This window comes from Notamacropus eugenii, chromosome 3 (genome assembly GCF_028372415.1).
Source record: "Notamacropus eugenii isolate mMacEug1 chromosome 3, mMacEug1.pri_v2, whole genome shotgun sequence".
NCBI lineage: Eukaryota > Metazoa > Chordata > Mammalia > Diprotodontia > Macropodidae > Notamacropus > Notamacropus eugenii.
This window is the reverse complement of record NC_092874.1, coordinates 194,993,598-195,011,593: the sequence shown is the minus strand read 5'-3', so window position 1 is coordinate 195,011,593 and position 17,996 is coordinate 194,993,598. Positions and strand designations below refer to the sequence as shown.

Here is a 17,996-nt window from a genome sequence, read left to right as displayed (position 1 = left end):
TCCTTCTGGTTGAGTAAGAACAAGGCTTACTGTCACAGGAAGTTAAGACCCCGGCCTCCAAAATGAACTTAAACTGGGCTCAGGCAATAGAAGATCCTGGAAAGTGAGTTAGCAGCTTGCTAAAGGATAACCAAAAAAATGCTGAGGAAAATAACACCTTGAAAAAGAGGCTAACTCAACTGGAAAAAGAGGTCCAAAAAGCCAATGAGGAGAAGGAGGAATTAAAAAGCAGAATTAGCCAAATGGAGGAGAAGTTTCAAAAGCTCACTGAACAAAATAGTTCTCTGAAAGAGAAAACTGAGTTCAGGGAAATGAATGACTATGAGATAAACCAAGCAGTTAGAAAACAAAACCAAAAGTTTGAAAAAAATAGATGATAATGTGAAACATCTCATTGGAAAAACAACTGACCTGGAAAATAGATCCAGGAGAGACAATTTAAAAATTATGGAACTACCTGAAAGCCATGTTCAAAAAAAGAGCCTAGACATTATCTTCCATGAAATTATCAAGGAAAACTGTCCTGATATTCTAGAACCAGAGGGCAAAATAAATATCGAAAGAATCCACTGATCACCTCCTGAAAGAGACCCAAAAAGAGAAATGCCTAGGAATATTGTGGCCAAATTTTAGAGTTCCAAAGTCAAGGAGAAAATACTGCAAGCGGCTAGGAAGAAACAATTCGAGTATTGTGGAAATATAATCAGGATAACACAGGATCTGGCAGCTTAACAATAAGGGAATAGGATATTCCAGAAGTCAAAGAAACTGCAATTAAAACCAAGAATCACCTACCCACCAAATCTGAGTATAATACTTCAAGCGAACAAATGGTCATTCAATGATATAGAGGACTTTCAGGCATTCATGTTGAAAAGACCAGAACTGTATAGAAAATCTGACTTTCAAACACAACAATCAAGAGAAGCTTATAAAGGTAAACAGGAAACAGAAAGCATAAAAGACTTTCTAAAGCTGAACTGTTTACATTCCTACATGTAAAGAAAATATTTATAACTCTTGAGACTCTTCTCAGTATTTGGGTAGGTGGAGGGATTGTACATACACACACACACACACACACACACACACACACATGTATACACACAGTACAGGCTAGGTTGAATCAGAAGAGATGATATCCACAAAAAATATATATAAAATAAAAATTAAGAGGTAAGGGAGGAAAATACTGGGAGGAGGAAGGGAGAAATGGAATGGGGCAGGCTATAATTCATAAAAGAGATAAAGAAAAATCTTGTTCAATAGAGGAGAAAAGGGAGAACAGGAGAGGGGAAAAGTGAAGCTACTCTCTCCACATATGGCTTAAGGAGGGAATAACATGCTCACTAAATTTGGTATGAAAATCTATCTTATACTACAGGAAAGTAGGGGAGGAGGCGACAAGTGGGCTGAAGGGAATGATAGAAGGGAGGGCAAAGGGGAGAAGGGAGTAACTAGAATTAAACATGTTGGGAAGGGACAAGGTCAAATGAGGGAATAAAAAAATAAGGGGAGATAAGAGTAGGATAGAGGGCAATATAGTTATTATCACACAACATGATTATTATGGAAGTCTTTTGCAAAAAGACACATATATAGCCTGTATTGAACTGCCTGGCTTCTCAATGTGGATGGGTAGGGAGGGAGGGAGGGAAAGAAGATGGAATTCAAAGTATTAGAAATGAATGCTGAGAATTATTATTGCATATAACCAGGAAATAAGAAACACAGGTAATGGGGTATGGAAATTTATCTTGCCCTACAAGAAAAGAGAGAAAAGGGGAATAAGGGAAGGGTGGGGTGTGATAGAAGGGAGGGCTCATTGAAGGAAGAGGTAATCAGAATGCAAGGTATTAGGGGGTGGGGGGAGGGGAGAGATGGGGAGAAAAACTGGACATGTTACAAAGTGATGTAAAAGCAATTAGTATTAAAACAACTGACTGAATTAATTATTGAGACTAAATCAGAGACATCTTTAGTTTGGGGAAATGAATTTTAGTCTAAGTCTCCTAGACGCAGGTAACTTCGGGTAAAATTTGGCAATGATGGAAAAGTTAAGGTTTTAATGGTAAATTTGATTTTATGATTGTCTTTAAAAAGGAACTACAACAGGCATAGAAAGGCATGTAAGACACTTAAGACTTGCCTCAAAAGATGTTCCTTAGTCAATGTGAAATTATAGTCATATCTGAAACCTGGTTATTGGAACCTGCTATTTTAAGATGCTATGGGACTATTAAGTGACTGTCCTTCTGAGTCTCACTCCAGGTATGGATAGCAACAAAGGCGGTCTGAGCCTCTAATCCATGATGCCAGTAAGCCTGTAAGATGCTGGTATGAACTGAAAGAGGTGATCTCATGGGAAGGGTTGGAGAGTGTTTGTTCAGCCTGGGCTGAGGTAGGATTATCCTGACTCAATTTCTCTACTGACACCTGGCAGACTCTAAGCCTGACTGAATGCAAGTTGACAATCTACTCCTCCCTGGAACTGACATGAAGATAGGGAGATATTGTTTCCCTGCAATATCCCTACTCTTAGTGGCAATTTCCTATAGTCAAAAGGTTTGTAAGCTTAATACCAGATCTATTAAATTATAGATTGTTGGTAGGGGAACATCAGAGGTTAAGTCTAAAATTAAGCTATTAGGCTTAGGACTTTAGACCAACAACAATAAGTTAGGGTCCTTTAATTCTTAGTAATGTGTGGAAACAATTAGGTCAAGGGCTTATGAAGTTAGCATACATAGTTATTATGTGTCTCAGTTGGTTAACGTTAAAAAAAAATCCATTTGTGGTCTATATTGTAAACGCTTTAAAAGAAATATCACCTGACCGGATGTTGGAATTGTGTTATATGATATGAACTGTGTTAAAAATGAAAAATAAAAAATAAGAGAAAAAATAAAATCAAGGGGCAAGAAAAGAATATATTAGGAGAAGGAGAAAGGGAGAAATGGAATGGGGGTAAATTATCTCTCACATAAAAGAGGTAAGAAAAAGCTTTTACAATGGAGGGGAAGACGGGGAAGGTGAGAGGGAAACAGTGAACCTTACTGTCATCAGATTTGGTGTAAGGAAGGAATAATATGAATACTCAATTGGGTATGAAAATCTATCTTCCCCTACAGGAAAGTAGGAGAGAAGAGCATAAGCGAGAGGGTGAGGAATGATAGAAGGGAGGGTAAATGGGAGGAGGGGGTAACTAGAAGTAAACACTTTTGAGGAGGGAGTCAAAAGAGAGAATAGAATAAATGGGGGGGCACAATAGGATAGAGGGAAATATAGTTAATCTTTCACAACATGACTGATATAGAAGTGTTTTACATGACTACACATGTATAACCAATATCAAATCACTTGCCTTCTCAATGAGGGTGGATGGGGAGGGAGGACGGGAGAGAAGTTAGAACTCAAAGCTTTAAAAATGAATGTTAAAAATTGCTTTTACATGCACCTGGGAAATAAGACATACAAATAGTGGGGTACAGAAATCTATCTTGCCCTACAAGAAAATAGAGGGGAAGTGGAAAAGAGAAGGGGGGGGGTGGTAATAGAAGAGAGGGCAGATTGGGGAAAGGAGTAATCAGAATGCATATATCTTGAGGGGAGGGAAGAGATGGGGAGAAAACTTGGAACTGAATGTCAAAAACTAAAAATAATTAGAAAAAACAAAAAGAATGGGAAAACTATCACCATAACTGACCACATCAATTCATATCAATATTATATCAATAAGACTAACAAAAATCATATCATTATATCAACAGATGCAGAAAAAGCTTTTGAAAAAATACAACACTCATTCCTATTAAAATCACTAGAAACAAAGCTATAACCCACAAAGTTCAGCAGCAAGAGACAGAAATTCCATTTAAAATAGCTGTAGACAATATAAAATACTTGGGAGTCTACCTGCCATGATAAACCCAGGAACTACACAAACACAATTACAAAACACTTTTCACACAAATAAAATCAGTTCTGAACAACTACAAAATTATTAATTTTTCATGGGTAAGCTGAGCTTATATATTAAAAACAACAATTCTACCTAAATTAATTTACTTATTCAATGCCATACCAATCAAACTACCAAAAATTATATTATAGAGCTAGAAACAATAATAACAAAATTTATCTTGCAGAACAAAACAACAAGAATATCAAGGGAATTAATAGGGAAAAAATGTGAAAAAAGATGATCTAACCATCTCAAACAGATCTCAAACTGTATTATAATGTGATACTGACTACATATATTATAATGTGATACAGAAAAGGATCAATGGAATAGACTGGATACACAAAACACAATAGGTAATGACCACAGTGATCTAATATTTGATAAACACAAAAATCATAGCTTTCGGGATAAGAACTCAATATCTGACAAAAACTGTTCAGAAAACTGGACAGTAGTTTGGCAGAAAGTAGGTATAGAACAACATCTCACACCATATACTAAGATAAGGTCAAAATGGGTACATGATTTAAACATAAAGGGTGATACCATAAGCAAATTAGGGGAGCATAGGGTAGTTTACCTGTCAGAATTATGGATAAGTGAAGAATTTATGATCAAATAAAAGCTATATGAAATATAAAATGCAGAACTTTTAATACATTAAATTAAAAAATTTCTGCACAAACAAAACCAATATAGCTAAGATTACAAGGAAAAAAGAGAACTGGGGGAAGGTGGGGGAGGATTTACAGCAAGTTTCTCTCATAAAAACCAAATTTCTCAAACATAGAGAACTGAGTCAAATGTATAAGAATAGAAGCTATTTACCAAGTGATAAATGGTCAAAGGATATAAACAGCCAATTTTCAGGTAAAGAAATTAAAGCTACCAGTAGTCACATGAAACAACTCAGAGGTACCATCTCACACTTATCAGATAGCCTAATATGACAGAAAATGAAACTGACAAATGATGAAGGGAGTGGGAAAACAGGGACACTAAAGCATTGCTGATGGAGTTGTGAATTAATCCAACCATTCTGGAGAGTAAATTGGAACGATGTCCAAAGAGCTATAAAACACTGCATAATCAAATACCAAAAGTAGGTCTGTATCCCAAAGAGATCAAAGAAAAAGGACCTATATGTACAAAAATAATTATAGCAGTTCTTTTTGTGACAGCGAAAAATTGGAAGTTGAAGGGATATCCTTCAGTTGGGGAATGTCTAAAGAAGCTGTGTTATACGATTGTGACAGAAGACTATTGTGCTATAGGAAATAACAAGCAGGATGTTTTCAGAAAAACCTGGAAAGACTTACCTGAACTGATACAAAGTGAGGTGAGCAGAATTAGAAGAACATTGTTTCCAATAACAGTATTATTGCATAATGATCAGCTGTGAATGACTTGGTTATTCTCAGCAATTAAATGATCCAAGGAAATTTTGAAGGATTTATGATGAAAAATGCTATCCACCTACAGAGAAAGAACTGATGGAGTCTGAATTCAGATGAAAGCATATTTAAAAAAATTTTTTTCCTGGTTTTTTTTTTTTTTTTTAGGGGAAGGTTGTGTTTTCTTTCACAACATGAGTAATATAGAAATGTTTTGCAACACTACACATGTATAACCTACATCAAAGTGGCTTGTCTCAGAGAATTTGCAACTCAAAACTTTCAAAAACAAATGCTAAAAACTGTTTTTATCTGTAACTGGAAAAAAATATTAAATGATCTAGAAAAAAACTCACTGAAGAAAATAACTTCTCGGAAACTAGAAATAGCCAGAAAATAGTTACTAACTTGATGAGAAATTTTTAAAAATGAAATAAAGTCAAAAGACTGAAAAAAAAAATGTAAATATACAAAAAAAGACTTGGAAAACAAATTGGAGGAGATATTTTAAGAATTATTGGACTACCTGAAGCCCAATAACAAAAAAAAGTCACCAATAATTTCCAGAAATTATAAAGGAAAGCTGCTCTGATATGTTAGAACATGAGAGCAAAGAAGAAATGGAAAGAAACTACTGGTCACCCCATGTAAGGAAAAAAAAAAAAAAACCTTCCAGAAATATTATAATCAAAATCCAGAGCTCCCAGGTCAGGGAGAAAATACTGCAGGCATCCAGAAAAAAAGAATTCAAGAGCCACAGTAAGAAACAAACAAGATTTAGCAGCCATCTAATAAATGAAAGGAGAGATTAGAATATGATATTCCAGAAGGCAAAGGATCTAAGATTACAACCAGTAACCTACCCAGTAAAACAGTATAATTCTTTTTGGGGGGGGTGAGGGGAGAACAGGAGTAAATATTTAATGAAATAGAGAATTGAAATATTCCTGATGAAAAGACCAGAGCTAAATAGAAAATATGACATTCAAATATAGAACTCAAGAGAAATACAAAAAAAATATATTTAAGTGAGAAATCATAAGTGATTAAACCAGGTTGAACTATTTACATTTTTGTATGGGGAGGTGATACATGTAACTCCCTCAGAATTTTATCATCACCAGAATTCTAAAAGTTTAGTTATAAGACTTGGTTGTGGCTCTATAATGTTTGAATAATCTCAGAAAAAGAAAAGAAGGGTGGGGAAAAGAGATGCACTGGAGGAGACAAAAAGGGAGAATAAGGAAAATCATCTCTATAAATATGGTGCACAAGGAAGAGTTTATACAGTGACAGGGGCTGTTGGGCAAAGAGCTAATCTAAACTGATTCAAAGAGGGAAGGATACACATATACATATAGTTGGGTACAGAAATTCATTGTGCTTAACAGGGAAAAAGGAGTGAAGAGGGTTAAGAGAAAGGGCTGAAGAATAAAAGGAAGGACAGATTAAGGGAGGCAGCAGTCAGTAGTCAAAAAGACTCAGAGAGGAGACATGGTAAAAAAGAGAAGTATAAGCATAAGAGCATAGAATGGAGGGAAATAGTAATCATAACTGTGAATGTGAATGGGACCAACTCACCCAGGATTAGCAGAATGGATTAGAAAGAAAAATCCAACAATATGTTGTTTATAAGAGATACACTTAAAGCAGAAAGATACATTTACAGTTAAAATAAGTTATTGGGGCAAAATCTATTATGCTTTAGCTGAAGTAAAAAAGCAGGAATGGCAACCATGATCTCAGATAAAGCAAAATCAAAGATAGATCTAATTAAAAGAGAAGACAGGGAAACTAAAAGGTACCACAGCTAATGAGTTAATAATATGCACAAAATAGTATATTATCTAAATTATTAAAGGAAAAATTAAGTAAGTTACAAGAGACAATAGACAGTAAAACTATAATGGGGGAGGCCTCAATTTATCCCTCTCAGACCCAGATAAATCTAATCATAAAATTAATAAGAAACTAAGGAGATGAATAGAATTTTAGAAAAGTTCGATATAATTCTTCTCTGGAGAAGACTGAATGGGAACAGAAAGTAGTATACCTATTCTCAGCTGTGCATGGGATGTTCGCAAATTTTAATCATGCAGTAGGGCATAAAAACCTCAGAAACAAATGCAAAAAAAGCAGAAATATTAAATGTATATTTTTCTGACTGTAATACAATAAAAATTATTTTCAATAATGTTTTTAATTAGTTAATTTGTTGTTCCTTTCCCTGTATTAGGTAAAAGAAGAAGAGGGAGCAGACCTGGAAGTCCCGATCGATTTCAGCCTCCTTTGTCTTCCCACCATACAGCCTTTTGGACTACTGAAGCCATGTCTTTGCACAGCTGAGGAATCAGGGACATTTAGATTCAGTCCCTGAGCAGCAAGTTCACTGCTCTCAGTCTTGAGGCTTTCAGCTTGTGAGTGAGCACAGGAGGGTCTCATTTGCCCTGTTGTATATACTCTGTTTTTTTGGTGCTGTTAAAGTGCTTAAGCTATTGATTTAATGATTAGATCTGTTTCTGGTGCTTTTAATTTTTATCAACTCTGCCCATCTACTGTATCTTATATTAAATAAGAATAATATTTTTAAAAGCATAGCTTGAAGCATAGATTAAGAAGTGGAAACTCCATAACTTAATCCTAAAATATGGATGGATCAAATAACAAATCATAGAAAAATAAAGTTTCACTAAAGAACATGACAACAATGAGACAACATAAGAAAATTTGTGAGATACAACTAAAACAATATTTAGGGGAAATTTTATATCTTTAAGCATGTACATCAACAAATCAATATATTGGGCAAGCAACTAAGAAAACTGAGAAACAACAAATTAAATATGCTCAGTTAAATACCAAAACAGATATCCTGAAAATCAAAGGAGACCTTGACAAAATTGAGAGTTTAACAAATCACTGAATGAATAATTAAAACTAGAAGTTTAAAAAATTACATAAACCACTGGCTAATTTGATTTTTTTATGAAGAAAGCCAAATTATCAGTTCCAAAAATGAAAAAGGTAAATTCACAATCAATGAAGATGAAATAAAAGCAATTATTAGGAGCTATTTCATCTAACTACATGTCAATAAAACTTACAATCTAAATAAAATAGATGAATATTTATGAAAATATAAACTGCCCAAATTAACCAAACAAGAAACAGAATACTTACATAACTTTAGCTCAGAAAAAAAAATGGAAAAACCCACAAATGAACACACCAAGAAAAAAACACCAAAATCAGATGTATTTACAAGTGAATTCTACCAAACATTTAAAGAACAATTAATTCTAAAACTACATAAACCACTTGAAAAAATAGGTAAAGGAGTCCTACCAAATTCTTTTCATGGCATAAATATGGTCTTAATTCTTAAACCAACCAGAGTTAAAACGGAGAAAGAAAACCAATTTCCCTAATTAATACGGATGCTTTAAATAAAACACTAGCTAGGAGATTATAGCAACATATCACTAAGATCATACACTAAAACCAGGCTAGATTTACACCAGGAATGCAAGGCTGGCTTAGTATTAAGAAAACTAAAAGCATAACTGACCATATTAATAAAAAAATCATGATTATTTCAATAGATACAGAAAAAGTCTTCAAAAAAAATACAACATCCAGTGCTGTTAAAATAGTGGAAATCACAAGAATAACTGATACTTTCCCTAAAAATGCCAAGAAATATCTATTTAAAACCAAGAATAAGCATTATTTATAATGAGGATAAGCAAGAGCATTTCAAATCAGCTTAAGGGTGAAGTAAGGATATCTGTTATTACAATTGCTATTCAATATTGTACTAAAATGCTGACTATGGCAATATGCCAAGAAAAAAATGTAAGAAATAAGCAAAGACAATGAGGAAACAAAACTCTCACTTTTTGCAAATGATATAATGGTTTAGTTAGAAAATCCTAGATAGTCAACTAAAAACTAATCAAAACAATGAACAACTTCAGTAAAGTTGCAGATACAAAATAAACCCACATATGCTACCAAGAAAACCCAGAAGGAAGAGAAAGAGAAATTGCATTTAAAATAACTACAAACAACATAAAATACTTGGGAATTTACCTACAAAGACACACAGGAACTATATGAACACAATTATAAAACACTTCATACAAATAAAGACAGACCTAAGTAACTTGAGAAATATTAATTGATCATAGGTAGGCCAAGCCAATATAATAAAAATGGTAATACTACTTAAATTAATGTACTTATTCAGTGCCATACTGATCAAATTACCAAAGCATTGCTTTACAGAGCCAGAAAAAAATAACAAAATTCATCGAGAGGAACAAAAGGTCAAGAATATCAAAGGTATTGTGAGAGACAGCCAAAAGTTAAGTTTCCACAGTTACTAGTTGATGAAGTCATTGAGAATAAGACAGATAATAAGAAAGTTAGCAGACTGCAGGTGGACTCAACCAATCAGGAGACAGACAGTGGCCTTCAGAAAACTACCAAGTTCTTAATAAAGGGGGGGACCAAATCTAAAACTAGTCAGGGAAAAATGACCTAGAATAACTGGGAGAAAGCTTTCCTTCACTGCACTTGCTGAATGAACCTCATGCATATAAGCAGACACACCCCACATGAAATTACCCCTCCATTTTCTGACCATGGGTCCTATGTTAAAGCATGTTTGGGAGGGGAGATCACATTCAAGGGTAGTTATGTAGTGGACAGTAGAGAAGATGGTAGCCTAATGCAGAATGGACCAATCCATCTCCTGATGGGAAGATCTGTCCTGAATTAACAGTATAAAGCCAATCTCACTTCTGTATCCAGCTCTCCCTCCTCCTGACAAGAGGGTTGCAGTCCACTTGGGCCAAGGCATTCAATTCCTCTGAACTCTGCTGTAATAAATTCTTCTTGATACCTTACAGTGTCAAGTGTGTTTCTAACAATTTTAATGAAAAAAAATAGGAAGGGATACTAGCAGTGCCAGATCTCAAATTATACTATAAAACTGAAGTAGTTAAAAAAAAAAATTAGTACCAGATGAAAAAGAGAGGTTTAGTAGTCCACGCTGCCTGAATGGGAACCCAAACAGTTGGGTAACTCAGCTCGTCCTCTCACGCTCCCTCTCCTCTCCAAAGGAAGGTAAATTTTGATGGCTGGAAACTGCCCAGTTAACTTTGATTTACTAGCTAGATTCCTCCCTACTTTCCTGTCTCCTTCCTTCCTTCCTTCCTTCGTAAGTGTGTGTGTGTGTGTGTGTGTGTGTGTGTGTGTGTGTGTGTGTGTGTGTGTGTATTTTTCTTTCTTCCTTCTCTTTTCTCAAAGACTGGGGGCAGAGCCAAGATGGCGGAGTAGAAAGACACACATATGGAGGCTCGCCCCACACAACCCATAAAATACCTGTAGAGAGGGACTCTCAACAAATTCTGGAGCAGCAGAAGTGGAGAACAACAGAGTGGAGGAGATTTCCAGCATAGGGTGACCTGAAAGGCCCATGTGAAACATCTGTTGCATGGGAGGTGGAGTGGAGCCCAGTCCAGCCTAGGCCAGGCAGCTCAAGAACAGCCCTCGGGGGCGAATCCCCAGTCGCAGTAGCAGGGTTCACAGATCCCTCAACCCATAGGCGCCAAAGGTCAGTGACTGGGTTTTTTCAGCTGGCCAGGAAGGGAGAAGGGCCTTCCCATAGCTCCGGCCTCAGGCAGCAGCCCTGCACAGGCCACATCAGGCAGGTGGCAGCAGTTCCCACAGCAGCCCCTACAGCAGCCTGCATCCATGGTTGGATCATAAAAACCCCTGATCAGCTGCGTAGAGACCCTGAAGCAGCTGATCTTTATCTCACACTGAATGGCAGCCCTGCCCATGCAGCTTATCTGAATCTCAGCCCCCAGTGCTGGCTTGGTGGAACTGGAGGCCAGGTGGTTGTGGAGAAGAAACTCTGCTAAGATTCTGTGCACAAAAATCTCCCAGACCAGTGTACATACTTGATTGTGCCATCTTGGAAGAACTGTGATCTTACAGATTCCCAGAGTATACCTTACTCTTGACAAAGGACCCCAAAGTCAAGTAACTGCTTGGGAAAATGCCAAAAAAAAGGAGGGGGGAGAAGAAATAAGACTATAGAAGGTTACTTTCTTGGTGAACAGATATCCTCTCCCATCCTTTCAGATGAGGAAGAACAATGCTTACCATCAGGGAAAGACATAAAAAAACTCTTTTCTCAAAGACCAATCCTTAAACCCATTTCATTCTAGAGCTCACAGATTGGATCATAATAGGTCTCTGCCCAAGCATCACATAATGGCTATATTTTGGGCCATCCAGGCTCAGAATACGTGTCAATAGTAACTGTTTCTCTTTTGACCAAGAACCCTAAGGGTCTTCCCCTCCCAGTGAGATTTTTTTAAAAGGGGACTCATTTCTCAAAGAGGCCTATTCACTGAATGGGTGCTACCTCACTCAAAGTGAGAAACTGATAAGGCTTTAGCCTAAAAAGGTCGGGGTCTTCCATTGCATCCTGAAACATCTCAAGTTGTCCTGATGAATATGGCTGATGGGGTACAGACTCTGAGAACAACCCCCTGGAACTCTCCATGAATCTTCCCACTTGATCTGGAATTTGCCTGAGGCCATAAGCCTTTCATTTTCACTTTGTCCAATTGCCTCTGACTGCTTCCCATCCTTGATTCTATAAATTACCCTTCCTACCCTAGGCCTCCAGGGTCTGTTACCTCCCGATTGCCTCCTTTTGGGAAGTTGTTTCCCACCCTTGATCACATCAAAATCTCACTCTCTTGGTTCTGACCTTTAGTTACCCTAGTCCCATCAAGATCCTCCTTAGACTCCTCCTCAAGATCCTCCCTAATACCTTCCTCCCATCTCTCCAGAGTACTAGACCACCCCCAGATCCCTCCCACAGTCTTTCTGTATATAAGATCCTTCTTGTCTCCATGAAGGTACTCAGATTCAAATCTGGCTCAGATTCAATCTAGCTCAGATTCTATCTGGCCCAACAAGCATCACAAACGGTGAAGCTTCTTAAGAGTCAACCCAATATGGCAAATATTTAATAAACTTGGTTTTATTTTACTTTGGCTGAAAGAAGGATTAGGTCGAATTCATTCAGGCAAAACCCAAGGTGTTGGTATTTTGGGGTCCCAAGCACCCCAAACCTCAACATTATGGTTCCCTGACCTCAACATGGACAGTGGACCCAGACTGCTCTAGAGGAGAAAGTAAGGCTGATGACCTTGCACAGCCCTTCCTCACTCAAATCAAAGTCAACTTCAAGTCATATTATCATTTCCCTGATGTCATGGTCTTCGAAAACGAAGTAGAAACACAACAGATTAGGCATACAATATACAAACATAAACAAACCCAGTAATCTAATATTTAATAACCCAAAGATCTCAGCTACTGAGGCAAGAACTCATTATTTGACAACAACTGGGAAAACTGCAAAGTAGTCTGGCAGAAAGTATCAATATTCACATCATATATCAGGCTCAAAATAGGTACATGATTCAGACATAAGAGTAATATCATAAGCAAAGTGGTGAAGCATGGAAAAAGTTCCCTGTGGGATCTATGCATAGGTGAAGAATTCATAACCAAAGAAGTGATAGAAAGGTTCATAGCGGTAAACTGAATAGTTCTGATTACATAAAAAGTTTTTGCAAAAACAAAACCAATGAAGGTAAAATTAGAAGAAAACTAGAAAACTAAGGAAAAAAAACCTTTGTAGCAATTTTCTCTAATAATGGTTTCATTTTTAAAATGTTGAGTCAAATTTACAACAATAAGAACCCCCACCAATAAACTGTCAAAGCATATGAACAAGCAGTTTTCATATCAAAGTTATCAGTAGTTATATGAAAAAACGCTCTAAATCTTTAATTAGAGAAACAAAAATTAAAACAATTCTGAAGTACCATCTCACACTCATCAGCCTGGCAAATATGTCAAAAAAGGAAAATAAGAAATGTTGAGATGCACATGGGAAAATAAGCACTGTTGCTGGAACTGTAAAGTAATCCAACTATTATGAAAAACAATTTGCTACTATGCCCAAGAAGTGATTAAGCTGTACTTACCTTTTGTCTCATGCTAAAAAGAACAAAGGAAAGAGGAAAACGACACATATGTATAAAAATATTAATAGCAACTCTTTGAATGGTGGCAAAGAACTGGAAACAGGAGATGCCCATCAACTGGTTCAGATGGCTAAACCAGTTATGGTATCTGAATGTAATGGAATATTATTATGCTGTCAGAAATGATGAAGGGGATGGGTTCAGAAAAACCTGGGAAGATTTACATGAAGTGATGAAAAGTGAAGTAAGCAGAACCAGGAGAACAATTTATACAATAAGAACAATATGTCAAGATAATCAATTGAAAGATTTAGTAATCTAATCAACACAATGACCAATCATAATTCCACAGGAATCATTATGAAATATGTTATCTACCTTCCAACAGAAAATTGATGGATTGAAGAATGTAGATCAAAGTATATTTTCTTCTATTTCTTTCTCTTGTTATTTGAGGAAACTTGTTCTACATGACTATACATATAATTAAATTAAATTATTTTTAAAAAGCACAAGTTTCTCATTTGATCCTCACAACTATTACTAATGAAAAGTACAAATATTATCATATTTTATAGATGAAGAAATTCATGATCAGGGAAATTGACTTCCCTATAGTCACAAAGCTAGGAAAAACACTGTTAGCCATGTTAGGAAGTGTTGGAGTTGGAACTCAGGTCTTATGAAGGGGGATTTAGTATCTCAAAGCTGAGACAAGGCCCTAATTCCCATCCCCCAATGTCCAAGTCCTGAGTTTCTGATGTCAGTCTAGGTTCTGGCTCCTAATACACTTAGTCAACAAATTCAATTGAATTCAGCAAACTTTTATTAAACACCTACTTCATGCAGAGGATTGTTCTGGGCACTGGATAAGATACAGTTTAGGTAAAACAACATTTCTAGCACTAAGGAGCTTAAAGTCTAGCAAAGGATAATGCATATACAAAAACCTATGGAATACAAAATAATATATAAATGTTCCCTAGAAGTTTTACACTGAGCAGTGACCTAGGAATGTATTTCCATCAGGATATTCCCAAGAAATACTATGCTTCTCTGTCCCCCCTCCCTCAATAACCCCATCGTATCACCTCAGACCTTCTGCTTACCTAGATAGTCCGCATATGTCCCATAAGCAAACACTGTGAGCAGTCGGAATGTGGGAGCGAAGTCACTCTCTGCCAGCTAGAGAAGACAGGGTCACAGGAAAATAGTCAACCCACAATTGTTAATGTAACATTGCTTTGAATTCATATCTGTCCCCACCCTACTTATCTAACCTTGTCTCCCACTACCATTAAATACTCTCCACTAGAACAGTCTAGCCTCATCAGTGTCCTCAAAGTCCTCTATCCTCATCCTGCCTACCTCTTTTTGTTTACATTGTTTCTTGTCTACCTTTTATCTACATCCTACTTACCCTTCAAGGCCAAATTCAATTCCCATTCTCTGTCTGGAGCCATCTTGCAGCCCATGCTGATTTCCCCCTTCTCTGAATTCCTACCATCTGTATCACTTATTCTAGTACTGAATCACATTGCATTTTATTATTACTTAACTACTACTTCTGTGTTTATTGTTCTTTCACTTCTCTAAACATATACTCCTAAAGGGCAGATATTTTACTTCATAATTCTCAAGTGGACTAGCACAGTGCCAAAAAACTTAGGTAGGTGCTTCATCAAAACTGACTGAATTATTTTCTAGTCATTTCATATGCTTATCTCTAAAAATTCCATGAGGTAGGAATCATGTCTTCTTACACCTCTCCTACATATGCAGAGGGCCCAACACTCCAAAACTCTGAAAAAAAGTAGAATAGACAGCCTCAAGAGGTAGTGAGTTCTCATTAGCAGAGTTCTTTTGACAGATAACTATTTAAAGATTCATACTCAACACAGGGTGAAATAGATGATTTCTAAGGTCCCTCAAAAATCTGAAATTCTGTGATTCTATGTCAGCTACAAGCCCAGCTCAATAAATGCTTACTGCTATTGTTGTAGAATGAAACTTCATAGTTCCACCCTATAGAAAAACAAGTGGCAGAAGACAGCAACAGCATTCTCTCTACCAAAAATTAGCCTGACCAATTTACAACTTATGGTCATTAAGACCTTATGATCTTTGTTTTGTGTCTAAAAAGATACCGCATTTAAACAGATGTCAGTATAAGTTCAATCAACCCTTGAAGATGACAACCACTCTTACCTTTACAAAGCTTTAGTGACCCATGCATCAGTTTCCCTGATGAGAATTTGGGGCAGATGTACATGTCATTTTGACCCACAGGGCCCTTACCTAGACACACCTAAGAGGAAATGGTGTATGTGAAAACTAGAATACTGGTCATGTGGAGTACCTACTAGGATAACAAGAGGGGGCAAAATTATGTGATGAGGGTAGAAGGTTGAAAGCACCAAAAATGAAATATATTTCCCTTCCAAAAAATTTTATTCTCTACCTCCATATTCTCTTTTTCCTTTAAAAGTTGGTCAGTATTTGGATATGGGGAAAAATAGGTTGAAATTTATTAAATAAAATGTTGGTGTTTGAAAGTTACTGCTGAGATGGTTGTAATCCTGATTAAGAATTCCAGGGAAAACCAGAGAATTCTGGATAATATGTGAATCATAAGGAAGGAACCTTCTATTTTCTCATCAAAGGCTGATTTTCTAATTATAAGAAGAACAAGGTCAATAGGTCAAGACATATATAACCTTGCCTTATGAAACAACAAAGTGCCATGTTGTCAAAGACAGGCTAAGGAAGGAATCTCCATAGCTGATTTAGAATTTTTATAGAGCTAAGCCTATCTTACTTATTCTCTCACCAACCTGGTCAAAGGATTAATTAGAGATATTTAAAAATGGAATGGACTGCCTATGGAGGCCATGAGTCACTGTATATATTCAAGCAGTGCTTAGATGAACACTTGGTTGACAGAGGAACTGAACTAGGTAACCTCCTCCCTTCTAATTCTGGGATTTTACTGTTCTAATGAGTCAGAGAATCTCAGAGCAGGTCTTGCTTCCATTGGGCCCTTGCCCTCTATTCTATATTCACCATCACTGGGTCTCTTTAGAACCTACTTCTATTTCCACATCCCAGTTTCTGTGGAGAACATTACCTTCCTTTCAGTTACCCAGATTTACAAACTTATTGCATCTTTGACTTGTCATTTTTGACTCCTCACTTTCACTGACCTCACATATCCAAAGAGTTGTTAAATTCTGTCATTTCTATCTACACACTTCTAGGATCCTTTCCTTTCTATTCACTCACAAAGCACCCTAGTTCAGATACCTCATCACTTCTTATGTGGACTACTACAATGGCCTCCTAACTGGTCTCCTTGCCTAAAGCCTCTTCCCACTACAAAAGGAGTTTTATACATAACCCAACTTCTTTAATTCCATTTAGATTTTAGCAACATTGTGTATTTTTTACTTGGTGATCTCATCAGTTCCAAAGTTTTCAATTTTGATGATTCTCAGATCTATGTGGCCAGCCCTAACCACTCCTAATCTCCAGACTCCTCCAACTGTATAACATCTCAAACTGGATGTCCTGTAGACATCACAAACTCAACATGTGCAAAACTCAACTAATCTTTCTTACCCTAATCATTTCTCACTTCCCAAATTCATATCACCAAGGACACCATCACCTTAGCCTCTCAACTACAAGTGTCATCCTCTATTCCTCACTCACTATTCATATTTAATCTATCCCCAAGTCCTAGTGATTTTACCTTCATAACTTTTCTCATTTACAACTCCTTCCCTCCTCTGACACTGCCACCACCCTGGAACAGGCCCTCATCACTTCATGCCTGGACTATTGTAATAGCCTGCTGGTTGGTATCCCAACCTCTGACCACTCCCCACACTCCTAACCATCCTCCACTACACTATCAAACTATTCTTCCTAAAGTACAGATGTGACTATGTCTTAACCACCTCACCATCTTACCTAACTCCTCCCCAATCAATAAACTCTAGTGGCTCCCTATCACCTCCAGAATCAAATATAAAATTCCCTATTTGTTTTTCAAAGTCCTCCACAACCTGCCATCCTCCTATCTTTCCAGTCCTCTTATACCTTACTCCCTACCATGAACTCTCCAATTCTGTAACACTGGCCTCCTTGTTGTTCCTTGAACAAAACACTCCATCTTCTAATTCTGGGAATATTCACTGGCTGCCCCCCATGCCTGGAGTACTCTTTCCTCATCTCTACCTCTGGCTGCCCTGGCTTCTTTTAAGTTCTAGCTAAACCACTATTTTCTTCAAGAAACCTTTCCTGGATGCCCTCTAATGCTAGTGCCTTTACTGAATATCTCCAATTTACCCTGCAGTTATCTTGTCTGTATATAGTTGTTTTTGTGCTGCCTCCCCCTTAGACTGTAAGCTCCTGGGGAGAAGGGACTGTCTTCTGCCTTTCTTCCCCAGCATAGAGCATTGCGCCTGGCCCCTGAGTACCTAATAAATGACTGACTGACATATTTTGATATTTTTTTTGTTGGACACAATCGAAGAATCTCAATATTAGAAG

General features: G+C 36.9%; 1 protein-coding gene across 4 annotated transcripts in view; it reads right to left on the bottom strand.

Moving 5' to 3' along the window:
* COPS7A (COP9 signalosome subunit 7A) overlaps positions 1-17,996 on the bottom strand; it is a 39,121-nt gene that overhangs the window by 17,155 nt on the left and 3,970 nt on the right. For all 4 annotated transcript variants that reach the window (XR_011977033.1, XR_011977034.1, XM_072653804.1 and 1 more), the window contains exon 3: positions 14,552-14,627. Coding sequence is in view for 2 of the 4 variants with exons in the window: in XM_072653804.1 (XP_072509905.1) it covers positions 14,552-14,627 (76 nt within the window). In the remaining 2 variants the exon portion in view is untranslated. The remainder of the gene's footprint in view (positions 1-14,551; positions 14,628-17,996) is intronic.